The 22,290-nt window shown below is 41.5% G+C and overlaps 1 protein-coding gene and 1 pseudogene across 2 annotated transcripts in view; both read right to left on the minus strand.

The window, feature by feature from the left end:
• LOC105550294 overlaps window positions 1-22,290 on the minus strand; it is a 931,651-nt pseudogene that overhangs the window by 317,432 nt on the left and 591,929 nt on the right. The window lies entirely within an intron of this gene.
• RNF115 (ring finger protein 115) overlaps window positions 2,780-22,290 on the minus strand; it is an 86,200-nt gene continuing 66,689 nt past the window's right edge. The window contains exons 5-9 of the mRNA XM_011995185.1: window positions 9,489-9,560; window positions 7,952-8,024; window positions 6,919-7,012; window positions 4,505-4,620; window positions 2,780-3,496 (exon numbers count right to left, since the gene is read on the minus strand). Coding sequence (XP_011850575.1) covers window positions 3,365-3,496; window positions 4,505-4,620; window positions 6,919-7,012; window positions 7,952-8,024; window positions 9,489-9,560 — 487 coding nt within the window. The 3' untranslated portion in view covers window positions 2,780-3,364. The remainder of the gene's footprint in view (window positions 3,497-4,504; window positions 4,621-6,918; window positions 7,013-7,951; window positions 8,025-9,488; window positions 9,561-22,290) is intronic.

Genomic DNA, 22,290 nt, shown 5'->3' on the forward strand with positions numbered 1-22,290 from the left:
CTGGGCATGGTGGCTCCTGCCTGTAATCCCAGCACTTTGGGAGGCCATGGCAGACAGATCACCTGAGGTCTAGATCTAGAGTTCAAGACCAGCCTGGCCAACATGGTAAAATCCTGTCTCTACTAAACATAAAAAATTAGCTGGGCGTGGTGGCAGGTGCCTGTAATCCCAGCTGCCAGGGAGGTGAAGGCAGAAGAATCACTGGAACCCAGGAGGCAGAGGTTGCAGCAAGCTGAGATCGTGCCACTGTGCTCTAGCCTAGGCGAGAGTGAGACTTCCATCTCAAAAAAAATAATATTAATAATAAATAAGAATAAGAATAAATTCCTGAAGAACCCTAACTCCTCAACACAAATTAACGTGGACATCTGAGGTGCCTCCCATTATAGGAAGAAACACAACAGATTCATTAAGTGGGACAGTCTGGGAAACAGCAAAATGAGTCTCACGTCCTCTATCCATCAGAGCAAAAAAAGTGAAGAAAATTACATATAACTTAGTCTGATGCTGTTTGCTATACTGTGTAAAAAAGGCAGACCCCTATCCAGCACTTTGTTTCCACCCTTTGTAAAGCTACTCAGATCCTCTAGTTCTCTAGGCATTGGTTCTCTAGCTGTAAGTAAAACTACAACTGCCTTTCCTGGCATCTCCAGACACTGACAAGCAGATAAATATGTCCAGGCTGTCATAATTTTTCTGAGACAACTGATATTGTGTACTTGAAAACTGCAACATGTCCCAAGTTCAACACAGCCTTCCTCCATCTAAGTAGTGGCCAAATATTCATAATACACCTCTAATTTCCTTCCATCCTCCTCCCCAGTTCAAAACCAATGTGTATTCTCAAGCTACATTTCAGGGGCTACACACAGTAAGTAGGTCTTATTCCCCAAACAATAATCACTACAGAGGTATAATACAGGAGGTATATGAAAAAACATATTTTATTCCCTCTGGGCCCAAATGAATCATACTTTCTGGTCACAACTTTTAGAGGCAGGCTATTATTTCAGCAGGCCACTCTCTCACTTTTTCTTTTCCCTCTCTGACTCCTTCATCCTCTACCAAAGTACAGAAAAAAGTATCTCTAGCCCCCTTCTGTCACCCACAAATCAGTGTATGATAGTCAACAAAAACTGAGGGAAGACTCCTAGCCAAGAAAGAGACCCACTAAAGAGTGGTGTTTTTGTTCTGATCATTCTAAACTATACAAGGCTGATGTGACAATACAAATGGTGCACCTCTGTACCTTTTTTTTGGTACACCAACAGTTGTTCTATGTCCCCATCATTTCCTTTTGAGACCTTGAAGTTTCAATAACATTCTTGACCTTACTGTATTCAATGTTAAACACTTGAATGCTACAAAGAGCATGTGCATGGGACGTTGCTAGGCTGAAAAAATAAGGCCTACCTCTCCCAGGCCAAGCTGTTTTGGACATGATCACACTGATCAGTTTGAGTCCAAGTATAGCCAGAGAACCAAGCAGAAAAGGAAAGTTTCAGAGATGAAAAATAGGCTTAAAAATTAAAATGTGGCAATGTAAAATCTTAACTCCTGAAGACCAATGAATTACCAAAAACAGTGAACTGGCTGCAGACGCTCACTGCCTCTATTTCTGTGAGGCAAATTATTTTAAGATTACTAGGAAAAAAGACAGTAAACAATGAGTTGAGCACTTTGAGAGGTTGAGGCAGGCAGATCACTTGAGCCCAGGAGTTTGAGACCAGCCTGGGCAACAAGGCAAAACCCTATCTCTACAAAAATACAAAAATTACCCAGGCATGGTACCCAGGCATGGTGGCAACATGCCTGTAGTCCCAGCTACTTGGGAGGCTGAGGTGGGAGGATCACTAGAGCCTGGGAGGTCGAGGCTGTGGTGAGCTGAGATTGTGCCACTGTGCTCCAGCCTAGGTGACAGAAAAAAAAAAAAAAATCAGTGAGTTGGGAATTTTTTTTTTTTTTTTTTTTTTGAGATGGGAGTTTCATTCTTGCTGCCCCAACTGCAGTGCGATGGTGTGATCCTAGCTCACCGCAACCTCCGCCTCCCGGGTTCAAGTGATTGGCCTGCCTCAGCCTCCCGAGTAGCTGGGACTACAGGCATGCGTCACCACGGCCAGCTAATTTTGTATTTTTAGTAGAGACAGGGTTTCTCCATGTTGGTCAGGCTGGTCTTGATCTCTTGACCTTGTGATCCTCCTGCCTCGGCCTCCCAAAGTGCTGAGATTACAGGCGTGAGCCACCGCACCTGGCAGGAATCATTTTTTAAAATCTCAGAGGCAAAGATCTCAAACATCTGTCTTTCTGTGCCTGTATGCTGCCCAACTCATTCCCAAAAAGGAATGGGAATTAGATTCCTACCAACATAAGGCTCCCAATATATGTTATGTAGGTTTCTGGGGAAACTACATCAACTGAAGTAGTCTTTAAAAATTAAAGTAAGACGCCAGGCGCAGTGGCTCACGCCTGTAATGCCAGCACTTTGGGAGGCTGAGGTGGGCAGAGCACAAGGTCAGGAGATTGAGACCATCTTGGCTAACATGGTGAAACCCCATCTCTACTAAAAATACAAAAAATTAGCTGAGCATGGTGACAAGTGCCTGTAGTCCCAGCTACTCGGGAGGCTGGGGCAGGAGAATCGCTTGAACTCGGGAGGCAGAGGTTGCAGTGAGCTGAGATTGCGCCACTGCATTCCAGCCTAGGCAACAGAGCAAGACTCTGTTTCAAAAAAACAAACAAACAAAAATTAAGAAAACCAAAGCACACAATGATGAACCACTTTTCTCTTCTTGCTGTAATTTTTCTTTGATTTGCTCTCTGGGGTTCAAGACAAAACGAAATCATTAGTCTTAGATTCCTGAATTTGACCTCGCCTCATAGCTAATGTGAGCAAGAGTAGTTTTTTTTTTTTTTTTTTAATACAATTAAGACAAAAGGACTTTATATCAGCAGGACTTTAGGGCTGTGGTTCCACTGTTTTTATAGTAAAATACACTAATGGTGGGGTAGAGGTTGGAGAAGGAGGTGGAAACACCCGTTACAAGGCAACATGACAGATAGCAGGACCCTAACTAGACTTTCAGGAATTAATTCTATTCAGGTGGGAGGAGCCCTACATAATTAAGTTTCACACTTATAAAATTATCACTCTGAATTCAGGGATAAGAGGCATTTGGTTGTAGACACAATTCCATCTGTAGATACTAACTTTAAATTTAGAGAAGAAAAACATTCATTGCATTAATATTATGTGTTGAGTTTCTTACATGATTCCTAAATCCATCTACTAATTTTTTGTTTTGATACAATTTACAGCTATGGTAAGATGATTACCACAGCCCAGATTCAGGTGTGGTCTTTAGCTTCAGAAAGTCCATCGGTCATGTAACTGACTGTCATTGCTAAATCTGTTGCTTGCAGAGGCCTCAGAGCTCTGGCTTTGCCGAGTAGAGTCCTCACCATTTAAGCTCTTCCTACATACAGGACATGTGTCATGCTGAAACAGAAAAATATTAGTCTATGTGAAGATCCTGGCCTGAGAAGCTGGGAGTACTGCACACTTAAATAACCCTGAGAATTGTCACATCAAAAATTACGACTTGGAATAGAAAAACAATAGGGAATGCATCCTCATACAGCATGCACTGGCCTCTAAGGTGTGATACCAGGATATCTCCCAAACAGAACTTTAAGCAGAACTGACAGGCACAATTCTAGGCCAGCAAGTTAATAACAGCTAACACATACCACCAAACAGAACTAACCAGAAACAGTGAGTAATCTATGACAAGAGGGTAACTGCCCATTACTTCCCATATGGTCTAGAGCAGAGGTCAGCAAACTTTTTGTTTAAAGGGACAGGAAAAATGGCCGGGTGCACTGGCTCACACCTGTGATCCCAATACTTTGGGAGGCCAAGGCAGGAGGATCACTTGAGGTCAGGAGTTTGAGATCAGCCTGGCCAACATGGCGAAACCCTGTCTCTACTAAAAACACAAAAATTGGCTGGGCATGGTGGTGCATGCCTGTAATCCTAGCTACTCTGAGAGACTGAGGCACAAGAATCACTTGAACCCAGGAGGTGGAGGTTTCAGTGAGTTGAGATCATGCCACTGCACTCCAGTCTGAGTGACAGAGTGAGACTCTATCTCAAAATAAATACATAAAGGGACAGAAAATAAATATTTTAGGCTTTGCAGGCCACACTACAGCTGTTACGACTAATCAACTCTGCTGATGTAGCACAAAAGTTGCCACAATCTATAAACAAATGAACATAGCTGTGTTCCAATAAAATGTTATTTACAGTAACAGGTGGCAGGAAACAATGACCTGTAGAACACAGTTTGCAACCCTTGGTCAGAAAAGTTCCAAACAAATAACAGTACCAGAGTTAGCCAGGGATTTATGGGATAAAATCTGATCTACTTGGATCTCGAGGAACTGTTAACTATATCTTTACTCTGAATCATCCCCCCAAGAAGCCATGACTTGCTGTACTCACCAGTTCCAGCCATGGCACAATACAACTGCTGTGAAAGAAGTGATTGCAAGGTAACTGCCGGACTTCCTCTTCAACTGTGTAATCTTCTTTGCATACTGGACACTCTAAACCCATATCTGTTGAAGAAGGTAATGCCTTTTAAAGTAAACAAGCAAAAGGAAGGAAGAAAAAACTAACCCAATGTCTCTACCAACCCTATGAATGCATAAAGACATGAGACAAAAGAAAATGTACACCCAAGTAGCAGGCAGCTAAGAGGCATGAATTTATTTCAAAACGAGGGCAAAAGTGTAGTAGACGGAGACATGAAAAGGAGGAATGACGAATGGGGCCTACTCCAAAAAGGCCTACGTAGGAATTATACAAGGCCTATTTTTTGATGTAAAGAGTTGGAAGAAATAAACCGGGGCTTAGATGATCTGTTCAGTAAAACGGAAAAACTTCTTCCCAAATGTGTGACAGCCCTCTGGCAGTCAGTTTCCACTGTCAATCTGTCCACCATAGCCAAGGGATTCATCTCAGCAACCTTGGCAGTTCAGTGTCTCAAGCCACTTGCCACTTTCACCATGCTCTTTTCAGCATGGGATAAAGCACTCTATTTCAGTGTGGCTGCCCTAAAGTCCTCTGTAAAAATTGTTAATGAGGGCGAAGGCGGGTGGATCACGAGGTCAGAAGTTCAAGACTAGCCTGGCCAAGATGGTAAAAACCCTGTCTCTACTAAAAATACAAAGATTAGCTGGGTGTGATGGTGGGCACCTGTAATCCCAGCTACTTGGGAGGCTGAGGCAGAGAATTGCTTGAACCCGGGAGGCGGAGGTTGCAGTGAGCCAATTCGCGCCACCGCACTCCAGCCTGGACAACAGAGCAACTCTGTCTCAAAAAAAAAAAAAAAAATTGTTAATAAAAGCTATACCAGAAAAGAAAAAAAAATACCAGAAGCTATACCAGAAAAGCTATACCAGAAGTGGTGCTACAGAACTGCAAAGTTGAAGTCTAGCTCAGGTCACCAAATCAAGAGACAGAAAACCCTCTTCTCTGAGAAGCATCAGTCACCAACTATATTGGGAATTCCAAGCAGCAAGTTTTGAGTTTCCCAAATTTGGCTAATACTGTCAGCTAGTCTACATGCCTAGTGGCTGGGATATGCTCCATGAACCAACAGCAGATAAGGCATTTGGGGCAGTACTACTACTTAACCGATTTACTCCTTACTCTCCATTCTTACCACCTTAGCCTTAATTATTTTACTTCTCATGCCTAGTCTGCTGCAACAGCCTCCCAGCTAGTATCCCAGATTCCACGATCTTAACTCTCCAGATATATCCTATACTTTGCTACAACTTAATTTTCCCTCAAACCAGCTCCATAGCAATCCCCAGCTCCTCTTCACTTGGATTCTAAGCTGGTACCTCAAAAATCAACGAATTAAAAATGTAAAACATCACCTCATCTCCTTACCCAAACCAGGGCCCATTCACTATTTCCCCAGCCCTTAAGATGTCAGCACCACGTTTACAGTTACAAAGCTGTGAAATCTCAGAATTATCTTTGACTTTCCCCTCCTTCATCCCATTACGCAATCAGTGAGGAAAGCCTCTCTCCAAAATGATCTTCTGAATCTACCCTTTCCTTTCTGTTAGTATCGTCACCATCACCTGAACCTCACCTGGACTGCTGCGACAGACTCTAAAATCCCTGTTTCTGCTATCTCGCTTCCAATGTGCTACACACTGCCCCTAGACTAATCTTCCCTAAAGACCACTTTACCTGACTCACACACCACATATATTAGTTCATACTTTTCCTTAAATAGAATGACCTAAGATGGCCCCCCTTGCCTTGAAATCTCTAACTCTAAACCCAAACTGATGGGAACAGAAACTCCCAGTCCAGAATGTTGTCCCCTGTCACTAAATTCCTCCAGTGCTTACAAATAAAGTAATATCTATGACTAAATACCTAACTGTACCTGACACAAAGTAGATCTGAAACAAATTCCCAGTCTCCTATTTTTTTCTCTTCTCCTTTCCCCAATGTCAGTATCATGTGTCCAACACAGTTTTTAATCATTTGATGAGTTTTTCTTCAACTTATCAGAATCAAGTCTTATCTATCTTTGTACCTCTTTATTCCCAATGGCACCTAAAAAAGAGACATAATTGCTTAGGAAATACCTACTGACTAACCTAATAAAGGGGTAGGAACTTTCCAGATTTGGCACCCAGGTAGGAATTTTAGAGGGCCATAGCTTCACTTAAAGGTCCTTAATATAGGAAGGTATTGGGATTTTTTTTCTTATTTATCTTTTTTGTCTTTTTATTTTGTTCGTTTTTTAAACTTTTCACTTGTCAGAAGATACTGGGATTTTGAACAGAGATCAGAAGATGACAGAGTAAGTATAAAAATGAACCTACCAACTTGTTCCTGAGTTACTGTCACTGTTGGAAGAGATGTGATCTTTTCCTTGTCAGCTGGGGGAGGGCCTGTGTTTTCCAGTTGTCCTAAAAGCTACAAAAAAAGAGAAAGAAAAAGATGAAGTGGCAGACATCTCAATACACCTGGAGAGGGAGCTGCTCCAGCTGAGAACCAACAGCACAGACATTAGGTATGTTAGTTACTCTTACTTCTGCTAGGCTCTGAGAGGCTTGGGTTTCCCCTTTCCTGCTGCCAGAACACTCATAATTGCTTTACAATTTCAGAGTGACATTGCATAAGCCTACAGACAAACCCATGATTGCAAGGCCCACCTCTGGGCATAAAGCAACTTCAGGGGCAGCAAAAGGGTTGTGATGTCATGAATAAAACTACAGCTTAATAAAAAGTTAATATGTAACTGGTCCAAAAGCTTCATTCTGCTGGAATAAGAAAAAAGCGAGAGTATGAAAAATAGCATAATGTAAGCCAAGAAATAGGTAAATTACCGCCTATAAGAAGACTGAATATAAAGGACATGCTTTCTAGTCTCAGAAATCCACAAGGGAAATGAAAAACCAATCAAATTAAAATGAACATAAACAAGTGGAAGCAATTATACATGGCATGGGAATACCTTTTTCTCTGCTTCCTTCCCCTACTTTGCTCCATCTAGCAGAAATCCCTGCTTCAACATGTGAGGAAATGCTCCTTTTTTTGTGAAATACTTGTCAACAGAATCCTTATAGGACTGAACAAGAAAGACCAAAAATACAAAATACTATTTTTTATAGAAGTCTTTTCTTCCTATGGAGATGAAACCATCTTCTAGAAATTCCCTCGGACCTAGGAAGTGCATGGATGCTGAGCTAACCCCATAAATCATTCATCCCTTTAGTAAAATGGAAACCCCAAAACTCAAAATATTAGAGCAAGCAGAATGACTGCCATTTCAGAAAGTAGCAGAAGGAAAGCAGGAAGCCTATGGAACCATGAGACACACTGAACAGACACCCTCAAAAGGCAGCTCCTCACCTGGGTTACAATGGCATCAAGCCCTGTCTGACCCCAGGCATAGTCCCCAGGGTTGGAGTGCAGCATCCCGCTCCTATACATGAGATGAGACAGACAGCATTAGATGGAGTGACCAGGCTCTGCCTTACACCACAGAAAAAAAGTGGCAGAGGGATCCTGTTCTCTCTCAGAGCTGGAAAATCACTAGTCCTCCAGGATCAAGAGGCAAAGAATTCTGTATACTTTCAAGATCAAACAAACTATCCAGAGATAGTATCTCATTCTCTAGGAATTTTACTTAACTAGAACATAAAATGTGAAGCTACCTAAAGTACCACATGACATGCCAGAACAAAAAGAGTGACTCATTGCCTGTTGGTTTCAAAAATTTGTCTTTTCTGTGCCCACTTATATTAAACACAGATGGAGCTGCTTTTTAAGGAGAGTTTTCCCTTCATGACTGGTCAAAATCTACAGCAAACATCCCTCATTATAAGAGGCTGCCCACAGTTCTGGACAATGAGGAGCTTTCAAGTAGAGAAGCAGCCATAGCAGTCTCTCTGAATCACAACTTACAGCAATTACAAAAGGGACTTGGCAACACCTTTTTTCCCCCCTCCGCAGAGCTGCTGGTACACTACCAGCAGAGGTACAGACTAGTGGATGACAGAGGTCCTAAAAGGACTGAGGTTCCTTTGAGCAAAGAAACCTTCTGGGCCGCAGTCAGAAGCGGCAAATAATTTCTCTGACAAGAAGAAATTCCATCTTTAATCCCTATCATACGTAAGTGTCACTCTGATACTGAATACAGCCTATTGTTTCTTCTGACAAATCCTCTTGCTTTGAAAAAAATAAAAGTTCAGCATAATGTTTTCAACTTCAGAAATTCTTAAGGAGTAAAATATTCCTGTGTAGTCTACTGGGGAACCCACAAATCAGATACCAAGCCTGGCAGGGACCATCTCATTCCCTACCTCAATACAACTCTCAGACCTGAATATAAAAAGGATCAAGACATTTCTAGCAACCAAACATTCTGGGGGACCAGGACAGCCTTCCTGAGCCTGAATAATAAAAAAATAAAAGTTCTGATTAAGTTTGGGCTTAGCAGATAATGGCAGTCTAGCAGCCTCCAGTTACATCTACATACTCACCTATGCAGTTTTTTTGTTTTGTTTTTTGAGATGGAGTCTCGTTCTGTTGCCCAGGCTGGAGTACAGTGGCGCGATCTCGCCTCACTGCAACCTCCGTCTCCCGGGTTCAAGTGATTCTCCTGCCTCAGCCTCCAAGTAACTGGGACTACAGGCGTGTGCCACCACGCCTGGCTAATTTTTGGTATTTTTGGTAGAGATGGGGTTTCATCATGTTAGCCAGGATGGTCTCGATCTCCTGACCTCGTGATCCACCAGCCTCGGCCTCCCAAAGTGCTGGAATGCGATTAGGGGCGTGAGCCACCACGCCTGGCCTATGCAGCTCTTTTTCTCTACTGCACAGAAATGACAGCACCTAAAATGATGTCACTCCAATAGAGTAAGATAGAAAGCAATTAGTTACTTACCAGGAAAAAGGGTGTGGAGATCCAGGAATGGCAGAATTTGCAAAGAATCCTGCAAAGATGTGTTGTAGTATTCTGTTAGAGAAGAAAAAATTAGGTAAGACAACAGACTAATGAAAGTACTCTACAGATATCCATGGCTGCCTAATTACCAACTACTTCCCTAAACCAAAATAGTTTTTTATTGGCTATTACACAAGAGACAGCATCAGAAATCAGCCTGCCACACGGCGGTGTGCCATTTTGCTATTATGGCTATCTTCCTGAACTCTATCTTATAGATTAATAGATTTTTGTGAATTAAGCTGGAAAGGGATCTGATGGCATGGTATAGTTTTTCAAACTATGTTCCTTGTTCCACCAACAAGGAACTATGTTCCACCAACATAAGGAAGGGTTAAAAGGGATGCCGAGCCAGTGGAATTCTGGACCCACCTTCCTTTAACAAGGGTAGTTCCATTTTTGTATGTTGTACACATTGGGTTTCTGAATAAGATATCATTTAATGGGTCCTTCAAAATAAAAGTTCAAACAATAATTCTATTTTAAGGTTGTTTTAGATGATTATAACACAAACACATATAAACACACACATGCTTAGCATTTGTCACTCTGAATACTTACGATGGCACAGGTACACGGTTCTTTATACGAATGAGTCTTTGTTACCCAAAGAGATACTGGAGTGATGCCTCAGCAAAAGAAAAACCTGAAGAAATTGTTCCCCTAGATCTTCTGTGTTCTGGATGATACGTAATTTTTTTTTCTTTTTTGAGACAGAGTCTCGCTCTGCCGCCCAGGGTGGAGTGCAATGACGTGATCTCGGCTCACTGCAACCTCTGCCTCCCGGGTTCAGGCAATTCTCCTGCCTTAGCGTCCTGAGCAGCTGGGATTACAGGCACCTGCCACCACACCCGTCTAATTTTTTGTATATTTAGTAGATTTAGTAGAGACGGGGTTTTACCATGTTGACAAAGCTGATCTTGAACTCCTGACCTCGGCCTCCCAAACTGTTGGGATTACAGGTGTGAACCACTGCGCCCAGCAATGATATGCAATTTTAAGTCCCTGGTTCCCACTTTACTTATTAGGCCAATTAATATAACAATGGCAGTAGCCAACATTAGACTTTCCCTGCTACTAAAGTTCAACAGCAGCTCAGCAGCTAACTGCACTATTCCGTTTGTTTGCTTGCCTTTTTGTATTATTTTTCATTATTTATTTTTAACTGACAAAAATTGTTTATATTATGGTATAGAACATATTTTGAAATATGTAAGCATTGTGGAATGACTACATCAAACTATCAACATATGCGTTACCTCACAAACTTATTTACAACAATAACACTTAAAATCTACTCTCTTAGCAATTTTCAAATGTACAAAACACTGTTTTTTGTTTTTTTGTTTTTTTTGAGATGAAGTCCTGCTCTCTCACCCAGGCTGGAGTACAGTGGCACCATCTCGGCTCACTGCAAACTCTGTTCCCCAGGTTCAAGCAATTCTTGTGCTTCAGTCTCCCAAGTAGCTGGGATTACAGATGCGCACCACCATGCCCAGCTAATTCTCGTATTTTTAGTAGAGATGGGGTTTCACCATATTAGCCGGGCTGTCAAGCAATCTGCCTGCCTTGGCCTCCCAAAGTGCTGGGATTATAGGCATGAGCCATTGCACCTGGCTGAAAACATTGTTATTAACTACTGCCACCATGTTGTACAACACATCTCTTGAACTTTTAACTGAAATTTTGTATCCTTCAACATCTCTCTAATCCACCCCCTCTGCCCCACAGCTCCCGGTAACTACCATTCTACTCTCTGGTTCTATGAATTCACTGGCTTTTTCAAAGAATGCTTCGTGTTGTTTTAAAAATATGTCCAAAAATTATTTGATAATCTTCCCTTCAGTGTGGGCTTGACTTAGTGACTCACTTAACAATAGAATATGGCAGAACTGATCACCTGTGACTTCCAAGACAAGGTAACAAAGCAGGAGAAATGGCCAGGTGTGGTGGCTCATGCCTGTAATCCCAGCACTTCGAGGTGGGTGGATCACTTGTGGTCAGGAGTTCGAGACCAGCCTGGCCAACATGACTCCATCTCTACTAAAAATACAAAAATTAGCGAGGCATGGCGGCACATGCCTATAGTCTCAGCTACTCAGGAGGATGAGGCAGGAGAATCACTTGAACCCGGGAGGCGGAGGTTGCAGTGAGCCAAGATCATGCCATTGCACTCCAGCATGGGTGACAGAGTGAGACTTTGCCTCAAGAAAAAAAGGTGGTGGGGCGGGCGGGGCGCATAGTGCTTTCTCCTTGTACCTCTGTTGGATCAATCACTTGCTCTGGGAGAGTGCCATATCAAGCAGTCCTATAGAAAGGTCCATGTGATGAGGAACTGAGCACTCCTGCCACCAGTCAGAACAAACCTGCCAGAATATGTGTAAAGCCTAGTCACCCCTATACTGCAGCAGTGGCCAACATCTTGACTGTAAGCTCATGAAATCCTGGGCCAGCATCACTCAGCAACACTACTCCCAACTGAACCTGTTCCTGACCCAGTGAATCTGTGAGATAATAAATACTTGCTTGTTTTAAGCCACTAAACTCTGAGATAATTTGTTATACGGCAATAGGTAACATACAGATTTTGATATCTGGATACACGTGCCACCATAATAAAGACCTAAAATGTGAGAGTACCTTTGGAACCCAGCAGTGGGGCAGAAGTTAAAAGGACTTTGATGAGAGCATCAGTAAAGTTTGAAGAGCCTTGAAAAAAAAAAGCAGCACTATGGCCTTTGAGGAAGTTAAAGGTGAGATTAAGAAAAGGTAGAAAAATCTTATTAGAAACTGGAGGGAAAAAGATTCTTGTTATATACTGGCAAAGCTGTTGCCTTACCATAACATGGAAAGCAGACGTTGCAGTCCACAAACTGGTTGATAATCTAGCTAAAGAGATTTCCACTTTTGAAAGTACCTCCTGGCTTCTTGTTGCTTACTTTAAAATGCAAAAGAGGGATAAATTAAAGGAAGGACAGACAGTTAAACAAAAAGGACAGAATTATATAATTCTGAGAATTCCCAGCATCTCCAGATTAGTAAATGATACTAAAATTAAGAAATGGATTTCAAGCAAAGATTAAATCCAAGGCACTGCCAAAAGACTGATTTCAGATGAAGCCAAGGATCAGACTATAACAAATCTTTGTTAAGACCTCAGAAAGGGCCGGGCGCAGTGGCTCACACCTACAATCCCAGCACTTTGGGAGGTCAAGGCAGGAGGATCACTTGAGGCCAGGAATTTGAGACCAGCCTGGCCAACATGAAGAAACCCGTCTCTACTAAAAATACAAAAATTAGCTGGGCATGGTGGCGCACACCTCTAATGCCAGCTACTCGGGAGGCCGAAACATGAGAATCACTTGAACCCGGAGTTAGACGTTGCAGTGGGCTGAGATTGTACCACTGCACTCCAGTCTCGGTGACAGAGTGCAACTCTGCCTCAAAAAAAAAAAACAAAAAACAAAAAAAACACCACAACCTCAGAAAGATCTAAAATAGTACCTAAAGAATCACTCAGTTAGAAAATTGGACTAAGAAGTTTAAGGGTGTTACTGCTATAACAAACTACCACAAACTGGGTAGCTTAAAACAAAAGGAATTTATTCGCTCACTGATTTGGAGGGTGTCAGTAGGGTTAGTTCTTTCAGAAAGTTCTGAGGGAGATTATTTCCATGACTCTTTCCCGGCTTCTGGTGATGGTTGGCAGCAATCTTTGCCATTCCTTGATTTGTAGACGTTACGTCCCCCCAGTCTCTGCCACTGTCATCACACGGCTTTCTTCTCTTTGTCTTCTGTGTTCATGTCCAAATTTCTAGCTTCCTCTTTTTTTTTTTTTTGAGGCAGAGTCTCACTCTCGCCCAGGCCGTAGTGCAGTAGGTGCGATCTTGGCTCACTGCAACCTCTGCCTCAAGGTTTAAGCGATTCTCATGCCTCAGCCTCCTGAGTAGCTGGGATTATAGGCATGAGCCACCACGCCTGGCTAATTTTTGTATTTTTAGTAGACATGGGGTTTTACCACATTGGCCAGGCTGGTCTCGAACTCCTGACCTCAGGTGATCCTCCCACCTCAGCCTTCCAAAGTGCTGAGATTACAGGAGTAAGCCGTCGCACCCAGCCAATTTCTCTCCTTATAAGACTATCAACCGTTGGATTAAGGCCCTTCCTGATCCAGTGTGATCTTCTTATAACTTGACTACATCTGTAAAGACCTTATTTCCAAATAAGGTCATATTCACAGTGACCTTATCAGGGTTAGGACTTGAATACAGCTTTCTGGGGGACACAATTCTACCCACTACAAGTGGTATCCCTCAGCAATCCCAGCAGAAACCCAAGGTGGGAAAAGTCTAATTAGAAGAGATTGGTGGACGTGGCTTTTGCCTAATTGCATGAATCCCAGTGAGATTCACAGGATATCAAAGTTTTAAAAAGAAGCACTGACAGCTTAAACTGAAAGGTGGAAAGATAGTACAAAATGAAAACAGGTCTCTGGGCCCTCAAATTTCTACCAGCAAGAAGCATGCTAAGAAAGCTATGCAGCTACAAATATGAACTACTTTTAATGGAAAAGAAAGGATGACTAACAAGGTGGACTCCAGAGTCACAGAGAAGAACTCCTGGGCAGAAACAGAAGTCCTAGTCAAGGAATTTCTGACATTTGTCTAGACAACTATCAGAATTGCTATGAACCAGCAATTTCTTTGTGCCGCCATTTTTCCTTTTTGGAACAGGAAATCTTTATACCTGTTCAGAATCACTGCCTGTCCACATCACTGCATGTTGGGTGTGTGATAGGTAGATTACTTGTCTCTTTAGTTTACAGGTCTTCATATCAAAAGGAACTGTACCTGAGGAACCATACCCAAGAAGCCACACCCACACTTGGACCTAGTTAAAGGACAGCTACCTGTATTTCAAGCTGATGCTACAGAAGAAGGAAACTTTTTTTGATAGCTCTGGGGAGGAAGAAGTGTAAATAATTTGTGGCTAGAGGGCAAACTGGTGATTTTAAAATACATCCATGAATTCTTTAGAGGTGGAGCTAATTCTCTTCTCCTTGAATGTGGGCTAGACTTAATGTTTCACCTCTTACAGACAAAATGCAGCAGAAATGACAGTGTGTGACTTCCAAAATTAGGATATAAAAAGGCATTATGGGTTTTTTTCCTTCTTCCTCTATCATTCTCTTGGATCAATAACTCCAAGAGAAGCTAGCTGCCAAGTAATAGGGACATTCAAGGAGCCCTATGGAGAGGCCCAGATGGTGAGGAACTATGGCCTCCTGCCAACAGTCATGTGAGTGAGCCATCTTGGAAGTGGATCTTCCAGGTCTAGTTAAGTGTTCGGATGACTGCAGCCACAGCTGACATGTGGATTATAAATAACCTCATGAAGCCCTTCACCAGAACCACCTAGCTAAACTGCTCCCAAATTCCTGACCCTCAAAAATAGTGAGATAATAAATACTGTCATAAGCTGTTAAATTCTGGGGTAATGTGTTACACAGCAATAGGTAACTAATATATATCCACCTATTTGCCAGTGACAAGAAGGGCAAATTATTACATGCTTAAACTGATCAATAAGTAAATGGTAATAATCAAGTGTGAGAGACAGCCTAGTTCTTGAAGCTGTTAAAAGTCAATCCTATAGGAATGCTTGGAATTATGAGGAACAATTCACCTCATAATGATGAGCTGATGATTCCTCTTTCTTGGCTGCTTACTCTCTGGAAGTCAGATGTTAGTCCCATATTTTTGCAGCAGTAACAGAGACTGCTCAGGGTGGCCCCAATGCATATGAGCTGTTGCTCGGAGAACAATAGTTCATAGAGTATTTACAATGAATTTTGTTTATTAAAAAAAAAATCTTTTCTTGTTAAAGCTAAATGTCTGGGAGGATGTGGAGGGAAGAAAGATAGTGTATACATTTAATTTCAGAAACTTACAGAAGAGAAAAATCAACCCACTGGGTCTGGAAGGGAAGTCACATGCTAAAACCAGGTAAGAGTCTTCACATAGTTTCCAGAGCTGTACTCTCTCTAGGTTTTCCTCATACTTCCCAGGCTGTTTCTTCTGAGTTTCCTTTGCTTATTCTTATCTTCCAAACTTCTAAGTTTGGAAGGCCCAGGCCTCCATTCTCTGAGCTCTACTATCTCCTACCTTGACTTCTTTGACCATTTTATCCAGCTTTATAATTTTTTAAAATTATAAAGGCCAAAAACCTTGATGTCATAACTCTTCTTTCTGTTACACCCCACATCCAATCTGTCAGTAAATCCTATCATGAATATTGCCAAACTGCATCTGAAACCAAACCATTTTTCACTACTCTCACCCAAACCACTGGTATCTCTAGCTTATATGAACGCAATAGCCTCTTAAATAGTTTCTCTGCTGTGTCTTTGCCTCGCACACCTTGCAGCCCCCCATTTTATTTTCAGCACAGCAGTTAGAGCAATCATTTCAAGATATAAATGACACCTAACTCTCCACTGGAATAGAAGTTCTTATAATTGCCAACTAGGCTTCATATAATCTAATACCCACCTCCCCATTCCTACTCCCATCAACTTCTCCTACCATTCCCCTCACCTTCTCTGCCCTACATTGGTCTCTCCTTGTTTGTACATCCCTACACTTCCTTGGTGTCTATTCAGAGACTTTCTCAATAAGACATTTGCTGACCATGCTCTTTTTGAAACTTCACTTCCACCATATTCCCTATCTCCCATCCCTGCGTTTCTTCCACCATAGCACTTACTACTGCTTAACATTCTGTTTATTTTGATTGTCTATCTCTCCCCATTAGCACTTAAGCTCCACAAGGGCAGTCATTCTTGACTATTTATTGACTACTGTATGCCCAACATCTGGCACATAGTAATACACAATGTCTGTTGAATAAATTAAGAGACCTCTTACGGGGCCAGGCAAACTGGCTCACACCTGTAATCCCAGCACATTGGGAGGCCAAGATGGGAATACAAGACCAGCCTGGACAACATAAGGAGATCCCATCTCTACAAAAAAATTTTAAAATTAGCTGGGCCTAGTGCTGCACACCTGTGGTCCCAGATGCTTAGGAAGCTGAGATGGGAGGATCACTTGAGCCCAGGAAAAAATTAATTAATTAAGAAACCTCCCCTAGATGGGCTCTGATATGGTTTGGCTGTGTCTCCACCCAAATCTCAACTTGAATTGTATCTCCCAGAATTCCTACATGCTGCGGGGAGGGACCCAGGGGGAGGTAATTGAATCATGGAGGCTGATCTTTCCCATGCTATTCTCATGATAGTGAATAAGTCTCATGAGATCTGATGGGTTTATCAGGGGTTTCTGCTTTTGCTTCTTCCTCATTTCTCTTGCCGCCACCATGTAAGAAGTCCCTTTCACCTCCCACCATGATTCTGAGGCCTCCCCAGCCATGTGGAACTGTAAGTCCAATTAAAGCTCTTTTTCTTCCCAGTCTTGGGTATGTCTTTATCAGCAGCGTGAAAAAGGACCAATACAGTAAATTGGTGCCAGGAGTGGGGCATTGCGAAAAGATACCCAAAAACGTAGAAGTGACTTTGGAACTGGGTAACAGTCAGAAGTTGTAACAGTTTGAAAGGCTCAGAAGACGACAGGAAAATGTGGGAAAGTCTGGAACTTCCTAGAGACTTGCTCAATGGTTTTGCCCAAAATGCTAATAGTGATGTGGACAATGAGGTCCAAGCTGAGGTGGTCTCAGAATGGAGATAAGGAACTTGTTGGGAACTGAAGCAAAGGTGACTCTTGGTATGTTTTAGCAAAGAGACTGGCAGCATTTTGCCCCTGCCCTACAGATTTGTGGAACTTTGAACTTGAGAGAGATGATTTAGGATATCTGGCAGAAGAAATTTCTAGCAGCAAAGCATTCAAGAGGTAACTTGGGTACTGTTAACCAGTTTTATAAGATAAGCAGAGCATAAAAATTTGGAAAATTTGCTCCCTATGTGATAGAAAAGAAAAACCCATTTTTTAAGGGGAAATTGAAGCCAGCTGCAGAAATCTGCATAAGTAGCAAGGTGCCTAATGTTAATACCCAGGACCACAGGGAAAATGTCTCCAGGCCCTGTCAGAGACCTTCACGGCAGCCCCTCCCATCACAGGCCCAGAGGCCCAGGAGGAAAAAGTGGTTTCATGGGCTGGGCCCAGGGTCCCCGTGTTGTATGCAGCCTAGGGACTTGGTGCCCTGTGTCCCAGTTGCTCCAGCCATGGCTGAAAGGGGCCAACATAGAGCTTGGGTTGTGGCTTCAGAGGGTGCAAGCCCAAAGGCTTGGCAGCTTCCCTGTGGTGTTGAGCCTGCAAGTGCACTGAAGACAAGAATTGAGGTTTAGGAACCTCCACCTAGATTTCAGAAGATGTATGGAAACACCTGGATGCCCAGGCAAAAGTTTGCTGCAGGGGCGGGGCCCTCATGGAGAACCTCTGCTAGGGCAGTGTGGAAGGAAAATGTGGGGTGGGAGCCCCCACACAGAGTCCCTACTAGGGAACCGCATAGTGGAGCTGTGAGAAGAGGGCTACCATCTTCCAGATCCCAGAATGGTAGACCCACCGACAGCTTGCACCATGAGCCTAGAAAAGCCATAGACACTCAACACCAGACAGTGAAAAGCAGCAAGGAGGGAGGTTGTATCCCGCAAAGTCACAGGTGTAGAGCTGCCCAAGACCACGGGAACCCACCTTTTGCATCAGCATGACCTGGATGTGAGACTTGGACTCAAAGATTATTTTGGAGCTTCAAAATTTGACTGCCCCGCTGGATTTCGGACATGCATGGAGCCTGTAACCCCTTTATTTTAGCCAATTTCTCCCATTTGGAATGGCTGTATTTACCAAATACCTGTACCTCCACTGTATCTAGGAAGTAACTAGCTTGCTTTTGATTTTATAGGCTCACAGGCAGAAGGGACTTGCCTTATCTCAGATGAGACTTTGGACTTTGGGTTAATACCTAAATGAATTAAGACTTGGGGGGACTGCTGGGAATGCATGACTGGTTTTGAAATGTGAGGACATGAGATTTGGAGGGGCCAGGGGCTGAATGACATGGTTAGGCTGCCGCCATGTTACAAGTGCCTTTAGCCTCCCACCATGATTCTGAGGCCTTCTCAGCCATGTGGAACTGTTAAGTCCAAATAAACCTCTTTTTCTTCCCAGTCTCAGGTATGTCTTTATCAGTCTTGTGAAAACAGACTAATATAGGCCCCAATCAAATGTATCTTGAAAGATATGTACAATCTATTAAGATAAAAAATGTTATAAAATATGTGTAGTATAATCAATTCAATTTCAATTATATAAATGTAATTATCATATATATATATATTTAAAAAAGGTCTATAAGATTATACATCAAGGCATAACTATGGCTATTTCTGGATAAGGTTGTCTTTTTATTCCATATCAAAAAAAATATTTTTTTTAATAAGGAAAAAAAAAGTTAACCAAAAAAAGTCAGTTCTCAAAATCTGAGATGTGATCAGTGGTCAGAAAACCATGGTCCAAGAATCTAGGGTTAACTTCAGAAGCACATATTCTCTAGGTAGGATCTCTTAAAATATATTCTTTACACAGCCATAAAAAAGAACAAAATCATGTACTTTGCAGCAACATGGATATAGTTGGAGGTCATTAGCCTAATAAGCAAGTTAATGCAGAAAACAGAAATACCACATGTTCTCACTTATACATGGGAACTAAACATTGGTTACACAGGGACACAAAGTAAGGAATAATAAACACTGGGAATCACAAAACGGGAGAGGGAGGGAGAAGGGCAAGGGTTGAGAAACTACCTATAGGTACTATGTTCACTACTTAGGTTATGGGATCATTATAAGCCCAAACCCCAGCATCACACAATATACCTGTGTAATAAACCTGCTGTTCTGTGAGTTACCAGGAGAGCAAATCTTTAAAAATTTAAAAATTAAAACCAAATCTGTACATGTACCCCCTGAATCGAAAATAAAAATAATAAATTTTAAAAAGAACATATTATTTAGGTGGGACAGCTTCTTAGAAGTAATGTACCCTACAAAGCGAATCGGAAACAGCTTACTGCTAACTAAAATCAAAGAGGCTTCCTTTATACAGCCAGGAAGGAGACTAAACCACCAGGCTAAAATGCAACAAAGAACCAAAAGAGTAAAGCACAACAAAATAAAAATGGGGCTGGGTGCAGTGGCTTATGCCTGTAATCCCAACACCTTGGGAGGCTGAAGCAGGAGGATCACTTGAGGTCAGGAGTTTGAGACCAGCCTGGCCAACATGGCAAAACCCTGTCTTTACTAAAAATACAAAAAAATTAGCCAGGCATTGTGGCTCATGCCTGTAGTCCCAGCACTCAGGAGGCTGAGGCAGGAGAATTGCTTGAATCTGGGAGGCAGAGGTTGCAGTGAGCTGAGATCACACCACTGCACTGCAACCTGGGAGAGAGTGAGACTCCCTCTCAAAAAAACAAAACAAAACAAAAACAACAAAATAAAATAAAGATGGGTTTCAATGTAATAAGTGCAGACTAGTGGGTGGTAATCTCTATTACTTGTCTGGAAAATATGAATGTGCTGGTGTTGACCTAACACAAAGCAAAAAAACCTAACAAGCATTAATATTTTACCGTCCTAAAAAATTATTTGAAGTGAAATATGAGTAATTCCTTAGCATTTATCACAACCTGAATGGAATTTCTCTTAAAGATCATGCAATTTCCTTGCTGATTCTATATGTACCAAACCACCATCCGATTGCTTTTGATTTCTTGATATCTGAGAAATTCACAGACAACAGTATGCTAACAAACAAATGAGTTTTGGAGTCACTGAAACAGAATACCCTCAGTTATAAATGTATAAATTAATCTTCTGACACAGGTCAGATGCACTTAAAGTCAGATAAGATGAGCTAGTCTATTCAAGACCTAATTAACTATCATTCAAAAGCTGCAGATTAGAGGATAAAGCACATACTTTAGGGACACTGAATAAATATTTGCAGAATGAATGAACAATGTGAGATTTCCCTGTCTTTGTGTTAGTAAAAAACTTTTACTCATGCCAATGAAAAAGTCAATGAAAATGGATCTCATTTCAGGGAAACTTATTAGGTTGGTGTGAGGAACACACTAATAATCCCACAAAGGCTAATCTCTGACACCTGATTTCTTAAATACAAAGTACTCTTTTTCTTGAAATGGAGTCTTGCTCTGTTGCCCAGGCTGGAGTACAGTGGTGCGATCTTGGCTCACTGCAAGTGATTCTCCTGCCTCAGCCTCCTGAGTAGCTGGGATAACAGGCAACCACCACCATGCCTTGTTAATTTTTGGATTTTTAGTAGAGATGGGATTTCATCATGTTGGTCAGGCTGGTCTGGAACTCCTGACCTCAAGTGATCCACCCACCTCGGCCTCCCAAAGTGCTGGGATTACAGGTGTGAGCCACCGCAGCCGGCCATTAAATACAAAGTACTCTGTTTACAGTGAAACCAGTAAAATGAACAGGAAATTGAGATGTAGCCCATGGAAACCATAAATGGAATGCCCATATGTTCCTTCTCAAAGCAAGAGGACAAAACCGTTATCAGGAAGAAGCCATGCTAAAGTTTAATCAATTTTTTAAAATTTGTAAAACATGAAATTGTACTTTCAAAACATATAGTGACATCATAATGACAATTACTGTAAAGTAACAACCATATGGAACAATCTGGGCAGGCCTGCTAAGTAGGTATAGTAATAGGCCCCAAAGATATACTGTGTTTATTTATACTTCTATGAAAGAAAAGAGAAAAGAAACTGAATTTAAAACTTTCAAGTTCTATTACTGATATACTGGTGCCTTGGAAGGAAAGTTTGAGAAAATTAGGGAACTGCTTAATTCTTTGGTTAAAAAATAAGTGAGAAGGCTACTTAATTTTAAATTTTTGACTTATACTAAACAGTTATACTAAAATTTTTCAGTACAAGTAAACAGTTAAAAATCTCACCAAATACAAACACTTCCATTTTTGCACTATCCTGGCTCCAATATTTAACCGCCTTTATACTCTTAGACAATTTACCTAAACGCTCTGTGCCTCAGTTTCTCTGGTAAAATGGAGATATTCACAATACCTTCTTCACAGAGTTATAGTGAGGATTAAACAAATGAATACCTGTAAAGCATTTAGACTAGTTTCTGGCACATACTCTTAGCTATTATTACTACTAATTTATATTTTTTTGTACTTTTTAGAGACATAATTACAATTATCCACTTATTCAAAACAAACACGTTTAGTAGCCACTATAAAACCGATACTGTGCTAGAAGCTGAGAATACAGAGATAAATAAAACATTACCCTACACTATTAACCCCAGAAGTAACTGAAAAGACTGTAATAGATCTATAGTTCTCAAAAGATACCAGGTCCAGATGGAATTACAGGTAACTTGTATTAAACCTTTAAATAATAGGTAATTCCTGTGTTATTTAAACTATTTCCAAGCATAAAATTACAGCAAATTTTCCCAGTTCCTTTTATGCAACTAATATAATCCTGACACCAAAACTTGATAAAGAGACTCACCTTCTTTTGAATAAATGTAAAAATTCTTTAAAAAAAAAAAAAAAAAAAAAAAAAAGGAACAAATCAACTCCAATAATGTATTAAGAGACTCCAGCCTGAGCAACCTAGTCTCTACCAAAAATTGAAAAATTAGCCAGGTGTAGTAGTA

This window comes from Mandrillus leucophaeus, unplaced genomic scaffold (assembly GCF_000951045.1).
Source record: "Mandrillus leucophaeus isolate KB7577 unplaced genomic scaffold, Mleu.le_1.0 Scaffold475, whole genome shotgun sequence".
Lineage (NCBI taxonomy): Eukaryota > Metazoa > Chordata > Mammalia > Primates > Cercopithecidae > Mandrillus > Mandrillus leucophaeus.